The sequence below is a fragment of the Quercus suber genome, unplaced genomic scaffold (genome assembly GCF_002906115.3).
Source record: "Quercus suber isolate HL8 unplaced genomic scaffold, Cork oak 2.0 scaffold_34, whole genome shotgun sequence".
NCBI lineage: Eukaryota > Viridiplantae > Streptophyta > Magnoliopsida > Fagales > Fagaceae > Quercus > Quercus suber.
Genome location: NW_027069499.1, coordinates 2,139,452 through 2,154,689, shown reverse-complemented (window position 1 = coordinate 2,154,689; position 15,238 = coordinate 2,139,452). Strand labels below are relative to the sequence as shown.

Sequence of the window (15,238 nt, the reverse complement as noted above, 5' to 3'; positions counted from 1 at the left end):
TGCAAACAATCTCAGGTTCACCCATAGAGTTTGGAACTATCTCACCAGCAAGAGCGTAGTATGGAACCAAAGCTTTCGCCAAGGCCTTCTTTAGAACTTCAACCTTTGACACAAATGTCCAGTTGTCTCCACAGGTTGGCTTCGTATAACAAAAGTAGAAACTAAAATCCAACTGGAGGCAAAAAGACACACAGTCTAGATTAGATAGTGGTAACCAATGCTCTTGATTTGGAAATTGTGCTGCCACCACCACCTCTTTCTTTCTCACAGTCACAGTGAAGTCTCTTAACTTTCTCTTGTACTTGAACATATCCATGATAATGTGTGCTATTCTGATTGTAGAGAGAGAGAGCAGAGAGAGTGCATGTAAATGAGAATATGCTTGATAATGTTGTACAAGGGAAATGGGAGCAAGATGTTTATAAGAGTGATATTTATAGGTGCAAGAAGAAAGAGTTGGGGTGGTGTGAGAGTGCATGAAGCAGATGCAATTTTAACCAATAGACTTAGGAGAGTAATTTTAATTTTTTAATATATAAAAATTATTTTAAATCTATATATTACTTTAACTAAGTTTCAAGTTTCACAATAAAACATTAGCAAGAAATTTAACCTACTTATTTGCCTTCAATTTATTTTCTTTAAAGTGACATATTAACAATTAAACTAGCTATTTAGAATAAAAATTTATTTTTTAAATTTAAAGTTTATATTACAAGTAAATAAACTCTTCAAAAGCATACTTGGAAAGTTGGGAGGTATTCTTTTTGTTTGTGTGGCGCACTACTATCCCCACTAAGTAGAACACATTGGATAGTGGATATCCCTTTGTTTTTTTCGATGAAAAACATTGTGCAAAGATAGTTTTCATATTTTTCAGTTTTGGTAGCATAAAAAAATGAGTCAAATGAAAAACTATTTACTTAACATAAAATATTGGTTTATTTTAGAGATTGTTTTCCACATTGACAAATAAGATTTTTTTACTTTTTTTTTTTTTTTTTGAGACAAAAAAAACTGACAGTTTTATTTATTGATGGAATAACCAATCTTGAGTCCTGACAAGAATATTAAAATGTAAAGATTAAATGACAAAGAAAAAACTTTAAGGATGAAAAGTCACAACTAAAGGGGTATACTGTTGATTGTAGGGTTTTCCCCCTTTTTTTTGTTTAGTCTTTTGCTAAACTAATGCCATGAAACCTACTTGTAGGCTACTGGGTTCAAATGTGGGGGACTTATGGTGGCATAAACTTTTTGCCATCAAATGATGGACGGATACTCGGCTGGCATGTTTCTTATCTCATGGGCTGAGATTGCTCAATCTAAACCTCTCTCTTCACCACCAACATTCTGCCGATCATTGCTCAATCCTCGAATCCCCGGTTCCTTTGACTCTTCGATTGAAAACTTGAGCATCCCCTTCACAACGTTCCACCCAACCAAAGAGCCAAACCTGGGCGCCAATAACTTTGTTAGCCGCGCGTACATTATTAAAGCCAACGTTATCAACCAACTCCAATCGCTAGCCAGCACCAATGAATGCAAAAGGACTAAAGTTGAGTGTTTCAGTGCACTCCTATGGAAAATTATTGCCAAACGTGGTACGGCTGACAAAAATATATCCGAACTGGGCATTCTTGTTGATGGAAGGACAAGAATTGGCCGCGCGTGAAGACGAAGAGAAAACAAAGATATTGGCTTCTTACTGTGGAAACCTGTGGTCCCCTCCCTATGGAAGCAAGACCGTAGATGATCTTATGGACAAACCATTGAGTTGGGTAGTAAATGAAGTTCATGGAATTGTGGAAAGTGCAATGACGTCTGAGCATTTTTTGGGTTTTTTAGATTGGGCGGCGGCTCATCGTTCAGTTCCCAGTTTGTCAAAGATATATGCCTATGGGAACAGAGAAGGTCCTGCTCTTGTGGTTTCATCTCTTTTGAGGCTTCCATTATCAAAGGTGCAGTTTGGATGGGGAAGACCAACATATGTGTCATTGTATTTCCCATGGGGTGGAGATACTGGGTATGTGGGGCCAATGCAAAGCCCTTCTGGAAATGGTGATTGGGTCGTGTACATGTCCATCTTGAAAGAGGAATTGGAATTGATAGAACGTGAAGCTGGTCATGTGTTTAGGCCTTTAACTTTGGGATGCCTCGATGAATTTGAAGAAGAAACTCTCGTTAGATCAAAAATGTGACTGTTTGATCATGTTCACTAGTTATCTTATATTATATTATGCAAACGTGTCATGTAAGATTTAGAATAAGTTTATGCATTTATATGCATGTAACAATATATAACAACTATATATGATTATGAATAAAAAAACCAACCAAAATGACAATAAAAGACCATTAATGTTATATTATGTTCATCTATTAGAGGCTCTTTTACATATGAATAAATCTTTTTATTTTTTATTTTTTGTTTATTTGTTTTTATATCAAGTTCCCACTTCTTTTTAATAACTAGGATAACCTCAAGTATCCCATGTAAATTTTGATAAGTTGGCTAATATAGATTCATTAGTGGTTAAATTGTAATATATTTACGGACGTTTGACTTCAAACATATTTATAGCCTTGGGCTCTTCTGATAACCTATAAAAAGGTGACATTAATTCTTCTTATATGTAATACACATAACTCACTTTAAGTTAGTTATGTGCATTACATTTAACGAGATAAATATCATAAAAAATACATAAAGAAAATAAATTAAAAATATATTTGTGCTTTTTTCTCAATTTTGAAGCATAATAATAATAATAATAATAATTTTTTTTTTCTATTTTTTTATTAAAACTCTTTCTTCTTTATTATTTTTCAACATTTGTTTTATTGGTTTAAATCTCTAAAAGAAATTAATAAAGTATATATATTTTTTTCAAATAAAGTTTGATATAACATTTTAAACCTTAGCGACTAAAATTGGTCATGAATTTATATTTAGGGACTAATAGCGTATTTTGCATGTTCACTTCACTTCTCCCGAATGAACAAGCCTCCATGTGTATTGCTATATATTTCCATTCAAACCCTCTACTCCACTCATCCTTTTGGTAATAAGAAGGTACAAACTTCCCCAATGATTGCGGGCTGGACCCATTTAACTTGCTTTAAACACTAAAACCTAACACCTTTATGCATTATTATTCCTATAAGAAGGTACAAACTTCCCCAATGATTTTGAGATCACACAACTTTATGCATTATTATTCTTATATATTATTACATATTAAGAGAATTTAAAAAGTTAGTTATCACCTTAGAAAATGACAAAAATATCCATAATCTAATTAAATAGTATTATTTCTAGAAAAAAAATGAGGTTAAAATCGTAATTTAATAAAATTAAAAAACATAAAACTACTAGAGAAATCTCTCTTTTAACTTCCCACTAGATGAAAAAGTATATTTTGTTTCAGGACTACTAACTCAATGTCTAGTTGGTGTTTTCCGGCCCAATTAAAAATTGACATCTGTTAAAAAAACACATCAACATACACTAAAACTTTAAAAGGCAAAATTGACCTTGAAAATTTTCATAGCCCCGCCATTAAGAGCATTAGTATTGGTAGTGTTAAATTGCTAAAATGCTATTTTTATCACTACAAACTACAAGAACTGTGCTACATTGGTGATGCTAAAGCTAAAAATTTTAGCAACAAAGTTACAATAAACTGCCATCTTCGACAATTTACTGTAGCAACAAAGGTTTTTATTTTTTATTTTATTTTTATTTTTATTTTTATTTTAAATTCTTGTCTCTTTTTTCTCATTAAAAAATAATTCTCTATTTTTCCTCTTAATTTCTCCCTCTCTCCGTTCTTCTCTTTTCCTTCTCTCCTTTTTTTTTTTTTTTTCTCTCTCTCTCTGGTCTTCTCCTCTCTTTCATGAGAGAGAGAGAGAGAGAGAGAGAGAGAGAGAGAGAGAGAGAGAGAGAGAGAGAGAGAGAGAGAGAGTCTTCCAGTTGTCTCGCCGCCTTTGTACTGTCGGCACTTTGGTGGTTTAGCCGTGCCATTCACCACCCACCACCTAGTATTTTTTTCCCCCTCTTACATATTGCTATTTAAATCCACAAAGAACTTTTTTTTCCTTCTCCATGTGTGAATTTCTATAGTAGAAATTATTTGTTTGGTTTAATTTTTGGGTTGGGTCTCTTTGAAATTTTTTTTTTTTTTTTCTCCATGTGCCATTCACTGGCTATTTGGTTAAATGCCTGAGAGACATATGGCTACTGCTTTAATGATTTAACCAATGAAGCTTGAAACTGGCTGCACGCATCAGTGGGTGTGCAAAATATGTGCCCAATGTCAATGCAGTAATTGTCAAATATGGAACTCAAATAATTTTTTATAGTAATCTTACTTCCATAGATGAATTTTTTACCTTGGAAAAAGGAATCAGTTGACGACATTATGCATCCTTCAAACCAGACTTGATAAATGCCATAATGTGTACTCAGAGTTGGGTCTCTACTAAACTCAAATTCATGGTTGAATCTTCTCTGGGTTTTGGGGAATGCAGGAAGACATCAAATTGGTAGACGAATTAATTTAGAATTGAGTGCATTTTGGCTCCTGTGGCTGATACTTTTTGTGTTACTTTTCCTGAAAGGGTTTACTTTCCCTACGAATTGCATATGTACTATAGCTTCTCAATGTATTTCCATAGTGGCATCCTATTATGTAATGTAACTTCTTAGTGTATTCCTTAGTACGTGGCATCCTATTCACATTTTGGTGTTGTACTCCAATGTAGTAGCTTTAGAATCACAACAATGTTTTTACAGTCTTATACGCCCACAAAATATTTTTTAAATTACTGCTATTATTTATTTGATTTTGTACATTTCTAAATTGTTGTTATTATCTGCATAGATTTCTGAATATCTTTACATGGTCACAGCCGAGTCTGCTTCAAATTGATTTACTGTTGCATTTGTTTTGTTAATTAGGCTATGTTTGGCTCTATGTAAATTCATTTCTAAGTGTAAAATGGATTTAGGAGAAAATATTTTCTAATAAGGAAAATGCTTTCAATGTGTTTGGTTGCACCATGGAAAATAGGGCAGAAAACGATTTCCAGTGTTTGGCTGCTACAAAAATAGTTTTACTGTATTCATTTTCCCATGTTTGGTTTGTTCAAAAAATTTTGAAAAATATGAAATATACAGCAAATAAAAACCTGCATCCCTGTAACAATCGACACAAATATTGTACTCATCCAGTTTAACATGATCAAAGAGCATCCAATAAATATTTTTATAATATTCATATCAATAAGCACATAATGTAGCATTCACCATTGGAGGTGAGCCTCCATGGTCTACAAAAATGATACCTACATGCGGTATTTGAACAGTACACGTGCCCTACATGCTTACATTGAACATACATAACTTGGGTAATTGTATCATACCAAGTACACAAAATACTACATCCTACAGTCAAGGTACGAAACTGTTATCCCTTGGAGCATAACAGTCTACAAAATATATGTACCATCATTGTATGTCCAAGTTTAGGAATACATACATAGCCTGCTTATACTAGCCAATGTTTATAGATAATACAATACTGTCACATATATGGTACAATCAAAGGTGAATACTAGTACTACGACATATTACCAAAAGAAAAACTACCATCACAGTCAACACCAAATAGAGTTGTTAGAGTTGAGTAAAAAAATAACTATCCATCCAAAGCTTCCTCAACTTAGCATTCTTGGCCAAAAATCCTCTAGCTGCCTTCTTATTTTCACACAGATGGTCAAAGGCAGTTGTGAGCATATTTTCACTATACCCATCCAACGCCATAGCCATTACCTCAGAGTAAAGACCGGTGTAATCAATAGGCCCCCGGTTGATTTCTTTCAAGGCCACAACAATTTCTGTAAGCTGATTAAACAGATTAGTGAGAACACTATCATCACTGGGAGGTGCACAGCCTCTCTTGTGGGACTTTGAAGCTTTGGACCTGGTGGTGGATGATTCTACCACATTCTTCCCCTTGTCCCCTTTATCCACCACACCTTTCTCGCCATTGTTGGCCACATTCTCAGTGTCATCATCATTCTCTTGCTGTGTGTCAAGATTAACGTATGACTTAGCAAAGCTACTTGTGGCCATATCCTTACCCACTACTAGTGCAACTCATCATACATCTCTATCCTCTTGTTCAAAAACTCGGCATGCTTACGATGCGCTTGTAAGGGAGAAAAGAACGTAGAAAATTCAATATTCACTTCAATAACCAGAACTAACTCATATAGATGCCATATTCACTCATATAATAAATATTTTTTCTAACATAACTCAGTACTCATTGCAGGAGTATCAAAACAAGACTATATTAACAAAATATTGTTAGAAGCCATACCATAACTTCCCCCTAATAGGTCTTGGCGTCACATGTGATCATCTTGAGGTTGTCATCACATCCAAATCCACTCTTCTTTCGAAAAGTCTGGATGGTACTCCATATAGTCCTCAACGTACGCAGCCGGTTCTCCACAAATGAGGGGTAGCACTTTACCTCAAACTGAGTAGAGATGGCCTTGGCTATAGTGGCAAAGGAGCCTGCCTTGGAAGTGTTTGAGGGCTTGTTGCCCTTTATATCTCATCTCTCTTAACATTTCACACTTTACTTTCTTTAGTGGAGTCTCGACGTGAACTTGTTTCCAGTTCTTCACTGCTAGAGTCTACTTGGTTCATTGTAGCTTCCATAATATAGTCAGTAGGATCAACCCCCATAATGCGATTATGAATCACACAACATGCCAACACTACTTCCACTTAGGTTTCAAAAGACCAAAATGGTTTTGCATCCAAGACTTGAAAATATTTCTTCAATACTCCAAACCCTCGCTCAATGGTAGTTCTCAAGGATGAGTGACGGAGGTTGAACAATTCATGTTCATTCTTAGGAGGATGTTCACTAAACTCTTTCAAGTGATATTGAACACTCAGATAAGGTGACAAAATTCCATTTTTATTACCATATCTAGCATCACCAAGATAATATTTACCTACATATATTGAAAAATAAAACGAAATCACTACTATTCTTTAGTAAAATGAAAAAATTTATTAAAACTAATAAACCCAAAAGGTGAAGTAATCCTATAATACCTTCAAGAATTGAAAATCTTCCTAGCCTAGCGAATGCATCATTTAACACACGCGAATCATGTGCACTGCCTTCTCATCCAGCCAATGCATAAGTGAACTTCAAGTCAAAACTAATGGCAGCTAACACATTTTGAGTGGTTCCATCTTTGCGACAACGAAACCTTCCTTGTATTTAAGGGGGTACAAATGCACGAACATGTGTACCATCTATTGTTCCAACACAATTCTAATTTTCGATAGATTTAATGTTTTAAAAAATAAACAAAATCTTCACAATTTACAAAAATACACAAAGTCCCAATATTTAACTTAAAATATGGGTAGAACCTTTTGCTATCCCTTATCTTTAGGGGATGTATCTTCGCTAAGCAACCTTATTAGAGCCCTATATAATTTCAGAATCCCCCTAAGGACGACCCTGAAATATCTATGAACAATCTCAGTCGATCTATGGAACTGACTACCAATTACACGGAACCTTACATTATGACCAATTATGTGTAAGAAAATTAGTACTTGCTCCTTAATGGACACGTGAACAATTAGCTGTATATGCTCCCTCTCAGTGAGGATGTCACATAACTAGTGAAAAGCTATAGGCTTTATCCTAGTTTGACTTACACAATGTCTCACTTCCATACAGAATACTATTTATGTAATGTTCTCTTTTGGCTACATGATTAACATAAGGTGCCCTATGCAGTCGTCTACACTACAATTTTCTTAATGATGCGACCCCCACAAGGAGGATAGATGCAATTAAGGCAAGAATTGCTGCTTTGGTTTTTCTCTTCATCTAAAAATAAAAAACACTGTGGACTAAGAGGTACATAAATAAGCATGCTATTTTAGACATTACACAGTATATAGAACATCACAAAGACAAAACAACACATCACACCCTGTCAACCAACATAACAATGTAGTCTCTAACACAATTAGTATATACAACCATGTTTAATTTTTGTTAAACCATCCAAATTCACATCTATGTCTATATATTACTAAAAGCTAAAACGTAGCGTTTCATACTGCTGCTCTCACGTTGCGCCACATTAGCTACCACGTCATCCTTTTTTTTCTTTTCTTTTTTAAAATATAATTTTCCTACAATTTTAAAATGATTTTTACAATTTTCAGCCCTATATATACAGCCCACTACTTATTTATTTACTTACACTATCACCCTATAATAAATCCAACCCACTACTTATTTATTTACTTCCACTCTCACCCTATAATAAATCTATATAATTAATCCAGTCTACCTCTTATTTATTTAGTTCCACTATCAAGCCCAACCCCAAATCCTTTTCAGTTTAGCTTTAGGGTTTTGTATGAACCTTTTTAGCTTAAAAAAAAAAAAAAAAAAAAAAACAACAACAACAACAATGTTGAAGCCTTTCAAGCTTTAGGGTTTTTTTTTTTTTTTTTTTTTTTCTTTCCAATTTTCCTATAATTGTTTTTAACATTTATTTTTTAATATTTACATTTCTCCAATCTCTCTCTCTTACCATTTCATATCCCCACTACTTCTTCAATTTTTCTCCCTCTCTTATCTTTTCATCTCCCCACTACCCTCTACATTAATATTATTCTTCCTCTTTCCCTTCATCTTCCTTTATTTTTGTCTCTTCTTATTCACACTCTCTTACTATAAATTTGTCACTATCTCTTCTATTATATGTATAGTTTTTACTCACAAAAAAAAAAAAAAAAAAAAGAAGTTCCCTCTCTCTCTCTCTCTGAATTTTTTGGTGGATTTTTTTTTTCTTGCATCTCTACTTTAGATTGATAATTTTTTATATTCTTTAAAACTCTATTTTGGGTTAATGTGATTTTTTTTTTAATTGTGATTTAGTTTTGTTTTTTAAATTGTTGTTGTTGTTGCTTTTTTTTTTAATTATTTTTTATTTATTCTCTTTGATTGTTAAATGTTATTCTATTGCGTTCTAAAGAATTAAATATAACATATAAAAATATAATATTATTCTATTACATAGCGTGATTTGGATAATTGGTATTTATTCTGTTACATAACATGATTTTTTGTAGTGTTCAATTTAGATGTTAAACTATGAGACTTTATTAATTTTTGTTTATTTTCTAATCCTTTGTGGTGAACAAAGTACTCTTAATAGTTGTATTAGAAGTACTCTATAATGTCATTTATTTTTTAAAAAAAAAGAGCAAAGGTTAGCCAAACGAAAATAATTGGATAGGTGACAAATTTTAACTTTTGCAATTTTATTTTAATTATTATTATTTTATAACAATGCATGTATAGAAATTTAATTCTTAGATTTTGCTAATAATTTTTTATTTGATAATATGTTTTGGGCGGCCGAAATTATAATTTCTACAAAGAAATAACCTTAATAGATTAACAAAAACAAAATTTTATCCTAATATTGGTTCAATTAATCATTGTTATGTTTTATTAATTTTTTTTAGTTTACATTTTTTCGGTGTTTTGGATTGTTTCTATATTACATTTATGATTGTTCCTATAATAAATAAAAATATAATTAAGAAATATATTACTCATTATTAGATTATTTTAAATTGTAAATTTTTTTTAAATAAAACCACTATAAAAATAATTATCACGCGCAACACGCGGGTTGGCAGTTAGTATTACTAAAAGTTAAAGTATAACATTTATTGTTGTCACGCTCCTGTTAAGTCACATCAGCAGCCACGTCATTTATTTATTTTTTATATTTTCTTTTCTCTGTTTAAACTTTTCTTCCCTCTATTTTCAAAAAAAAAAAAAACTCTTCTTCTCCTTATTAGTTCACACACCTACTATTACACTTCTTCCAACCTTTCCCTTTCTTTTTTGCCTCTTTATCTTTTCACTACTTTACTGTTATACTTCCTTCCTCTTTTTATATTTTGACTCTTTTTCTACCCATTTTATTTTGTATAAATTTGATATTGTTTTCTCATTCAATTTATATTTTTTCCACACAAAACTGTGAGTACTCTTTCTCTCTCTCTACTTTCTTTCGGTGAATTTTTGTTCTTTTTTATAACTCTAATTAATGTTGATGGTTTTTTTTTTTTAATATGTGTTTTTTTTTTAATATCCCATTAGAAAGTCTTCTCTTTCCCTTTTATAGCTTTGGTTGAATTTTAGTTTGGGCTAATACTTAAGTTTTTTTGGAAACAGGAATTTGAATATGCCTACCAATTTTTTAAGTAATAAATTATTATAAAGCCTATTATTTATTCCTTTATTTTCATTTTAATTTTGGCTAAGATAACATTGTAATTTTGTAATGAGTTTTGATTATTATGATAATTTCATTATTCCTTAAGATATGAGAAATTCGAATAATAAATTTGAAAATTATAAAGTTTAGTTGTATATTAAGAAAATATAATATACTACAATAGAAGTTAGAAGAATATGGTTCACCCTAAAAAAAATATTAATCAAACATAAAAAAAAAAAAAAATTAAGAAAATGATATATTTGTTGAGATAAAAAGATTAAAAAAAAAATACTTGTAGAAATCTTTTTTTTATTTAAATAGACAATACTTGAAGTAATGGTTACTTTTTATATATTACACCTCATTACATAATATTTATATTCTTACTCATCATGTGAGTCAGCGGCTAGTAAATATTATAACAAGCCCAATTCTAGATCAATGCAAAATCACAACCAATGTAGTAATGTGTCCACAGTATTCATAAGCTGCCATATACATTCACCAAAACATCCAAATCACATTGATAATTGGTCACCATCATTTATGCACATATATTTCTCTACATATAATTTTAACACCAAACTACAATTATGAACATCTGAATAAATCGATAATTAAATAAATAAATAAGTATGTATATATATATATATATATCGGATTGGAGAAGACAAGGGAAGAGAAGGTGTGGAAAATATGGGTTTTTGATGGTTTGAGGGTGGATTTGGCTAGATGGGTTTGAGGGGATGTGGATCGGTTATTGTAAAGGGTGGGTTTAAGAGTAGAGCTTCGCCGACAATGGTAGAGCCACAGATCGGAAATGTTGGAGGAGGGTAGGGCTTCGCCGACTTGAAGAAGAGCTATGGCTCTATGAATTGGGTACATGCAAAGCTCGAGGTGGGCTTGGAGTGGTCGGAGGTGAGGTTGAGCGAGACGGAGAAGAAAAGGGAGAAAACTCACAGGCACAGAGGGGAAAATAGTGGCGTTGCTCGTCGTAGTGTGGGTGGAGCTCGGACTAGTGTCGGCGAACAGCTGAAGCTCTCTCTCTCTTTCATCGGTGCGTGGGGCAGAGCTCAGAATGGCAGTGGTTTGACGTGAGGAAAGAGGGATGAGCTAAGGTGAGCTTTGAGTGGATAGTTGAGTGGAGTATTCAGACCGTGTGAGAGGAGTGTGTGTGGAGTGAGGAAATACAGAAATGAATTGAAGATAAAATGAGGGTTGATTAGTAATCAAGTGGTAACAAAACATGTACCCATCATATATGATCTTGAGAGGATAAAAAGCGAGGTGGTACATTGCATTTCTCATTGGAATGGAGGGTCCAAATATGAGGTGAAGTATATTTATGGTGGAAGATATGTAGTGGACTTGAATGAGAGGACTTGTGATTGTGGGAGTGGAATCCCATGTTTTCATGCTACTTCTGCAATAATTGAGCATAGAGAGCAACTTGAGACTTATGTAGACAACACCAGTGGAAGCAAAAAGGATAAGAGAAAGGCTAAGGTTCTAGTGGTAGCAAAATAAATAATTTTTTTGTTCAATATTTTGTTTACTAATGGAACCGGTATACTTTTGTTTTTCAATATTGCTAAAAAAGTGCAATTATTAATTCATTGAGTGTTATTTTTTAGCAAACAATATACTATTTGTAAACACTCATTATTATTTCAATCCATGGGAGATTGAGACATATTCAATTTTTGGTGTTTATGGTATGATATTAGTACATTACAAATTTGAATTACTCTAATGACAAGATTTATTTATTTATTTTTTTTCTATGGGGATGTAAAAAATTAAAAGTTTTTTTTTTGTTTATTTTTTATTTTTTATAATAAAGAAATTAAAGAGCCTTAGGGTTATTGCATAAAGTTCAATTCGGACAAGGACTTCATCATCCTTTATTCCAATGCAAAAACAAGGGCCTCAAATCTGTTTTAAATTATCTCACATTCTCAAGCTGTCCATCAGTCGAGCATGCAAGGCTTAAACCTGGTTAGCAGATAAAGTCTGAAGCCAAAAAATATTATTTAATAATTGATATCAAAGCTGTAAGGATTCCAGTTGTCTTTGGGAAGATGATTAACAGAGAATTAAAATTAATTAGATTCACATGCCACTGTCAAATCGTGTGTCCCCATGCATTTAAAAAACTTGAATGCTTTTCTCTAAGGGACACGCCAATATTTTTATTCCTACACTATGAAAAGAAATAATTAAGATACATAGCCTGCCACCATTCAATCATTCATAAAAATTGCTCTGCTTGCATGATTACAAGTAAATAATAACATGGTCACTTGAAAGTTACATGAAATTATATAAAAGTGGCAGTTGGGCAAAAGAATATTAAATTCTTCGTAATTTTAAGACCAAATCAAGAAAATAGAAAAGTCTGAAAGAAATTGATACATATATTTACAATATTCAGAACTTACAGGAGGCAAGGAGTATAAAGTACAGTATGTAAGTACAAAAACAGACTGTTATAACTAAGCATCAAAATTCACAAGGTACAAAAACCAGCAAGTTCACAAAGAACATAAGTACATCGCGAAATTATCAACTCCTAACTCCTGATGCTCCTTAATCTCTCTAATATCTTGTTCAATACGATTTTGGTAATGTAGAATCTAATATAGTCTGCTGCAGGAGATCCATCATATCAGATAATGTAGGTTGTGCAGCACCAGATGTAGACGGTTTGGACTCAATAGCCATAGCATCTGCAATCTCATAAGTATCTTGATCTAAGTAATCATCAGAATCATAGACGATGTGGCTTGAAAGTTTTACACGAGATGAACTGAGCTGAAGTGTACTACTCTCAATGGCAGATAAGGCTTCGCTAGAGTAGCCTAAGCACTGGATGTAGACAATTTTGATGGTGGTACATTTAGCATAAAAGGAGGATTTGCAGGGAGTAAAAGTAGACATTCATCCATGGCTACAATACAAAATTAACAAGAAGATTAATAGAAAGAATCAAAGAGCTGGGGGAAAAAAGAACAATATAGAAATAGGGAAAAATACACTAAACTCCTCATCCATAAGCTAAATTATTCCCTTAAAGCTAGTATTTTTACCGGTCTACTTATTTAAATAAAACAATATGAAGAATATAATTCATTGCAAATGGTCAATAAAGAGTCAAATGATTAGCAGCTAGATTGCCAACACATCAAACAATATACACACCGTGCTGAAAAATCACCCATCAGCAAGCTCGCTAAATTGCACTTTAAATTGTGTTTTCCTTCTCTCTTGTTCCACCAGCTAAAAAGAGACCAGAAAGGAAGAAAATGAGTTAGCAATTGAAGGCGTTGAAAATTAAAATGAAGTCTTTAGCCCACAAAAGTTATTAGAAATACATCAAAATAAACTTGAATGCAGTAAAAGGACAATTCCTCTCTTCTTGAATGAGGTCTCCAAATAGAATACAACATAAATTTTAGCCCAGATTCTATAAATAATTATTATAGTTTTGAAAAGACACCTAAATATGCATTTCTTGCTTTTGGAGTGTGTAGAATATTTCAACCTTGAACTAGTCCTAACTTTTAGATCCAATCCTGAACAGCACTCAATGACCCCGAAGGTGGAATCTAATTTTAACAACTTGGAATTGAGTTCTTAAAATAATGCATCTGTCTTATGATCTGCAAAATTGACGCAAAATAATCTAAAACAATTATTCTAGCCAATACTAAGTGTGAGGAAGCAACCACCATATCCTCTAAGTCTATGATGATGCAGTAGCCATATCTCACACAGGCATTTCATCAAATAGCTGTATAGCATACTCAAAAGTAATAATAAAATACACGTTCACTAGATCACTGGCCACATAAGCATTAATTGCAAAACAGTATAAAGAATACAATTCATTCATCTGATATATATATATATATATATACTAATTTGAAGCCCCAAATTTAATGTTTGTTTCATTGGTAAATTCCATTAATTTCTATGAAACAAACAAAGCAGAAGCCCAGCCCCAAAAACTAAACCAAACCAAGAAATTTGCACATGGAGATTAGAAAAATAAAGAGTTCTTTGTGGATTTAAACTTAGGGAAAGAATGAAAGAAAAAAAAAATACTAGGTGCTGGGTATTGAACGGTGCGGCGGAACCACCAAGGCACCGCCGGGACAAGGGGCGGCGAGACGGAAAAGAGAAGCTCTGCGGTGGCTCTGGTTCTACCGCCTCTCTCTCTCTGTCTGCCGGTCTGAGGTCTCTCCTCTCTCTTCTTTCTACCGTGCGATTGAATTTGTTTTACGAGGAAGTGGGGAACACGTGCAGCTCACATGCTTATTCTGTTAGTGTGTTAACAATAGACCGAAGTATTGATTTGACAAGTATTTATAGTTTAAAGAGTAAATTTGCTAATATAATAGGTCATAGGGTGTTTTGGCCGGTGGTTGGAAGTTTAGGTAGTGTGTGGGTATTTTTTCCTGGTATTTAATTGTATATGTGCATGCTCAATCCACGGTTAATGGGCCAACTGTATGGTTAGGCTCACAATATACTTCTTTTTGTGGGTTTACAAATATCCTATAATGGAAAGTTCTCTAAGACAAATATTAAGGCTCCTAAGGATGGCTAATCAAACTAATCGAACACTCTTATTCCTGAGTGTCTTTCTCCTCTCTCTTCTTTAGTTTTTCTCTCTCTAGTGTCTAACTCCTTTTTTCTCCTACCTTTCCTCTGTTTATAGCCTTCCTTTAGTGGGTCAGCAATGATTGCTTTCTAACAATCCTCATGCGGGTGGGGCCTGTTTGGATTATTCTTGACAGAGGTGGACCCCACTTTAGAAATAGGAATTTGAATATTGGAACTAGTGCTAGATGCCGAATGGTGCTTGGTGGTG

The 15,238-nt window shown here is 33.2% G+C and overlaps 1 protein-coding gene and 1 long non-coding RNA gene across 2 annotated transcripts; one reads left to right on the top strand and one right to left on the bottom strand.

Annotated features, from left to right (window-relative positions):
• The first annotated feature begins 1,538 nt into the window (after window positions 1-1,538).
• Window positions 1,539-2,201, top strand: LOC111997258 (coniferyl alcohol acyltransferase-like). Its single transcript, XM_065770701.1, has one exon. It carries the CDS (start codon window positions 1,539-1,541, stop codon window positions 2,199-2,201), a length of 663 nt encoding a protein of 220 aa, XP_065626773.1.
• A 10,560-nt stretch (window positions 2,202-12,761) lies between these two features.
• Window positions 12,762-14,754, bottom strand: LOC112031634 (uncharacterized). Its single transcript, XR_002884993.2, has 3 exons — window positions 14,470-14,754; window positions 13,564-13,641; window positions 12,762-13,312 (listed from the first exon to the last, which is right to left on the bottom strand). It is a non-coding gene; the product is annotated as an uncharacterized LOC112031634 (long non-coding RNA).
• Between the last annotated feature and the right edge of the window lie 484 nt (window positions 14,755-15,238).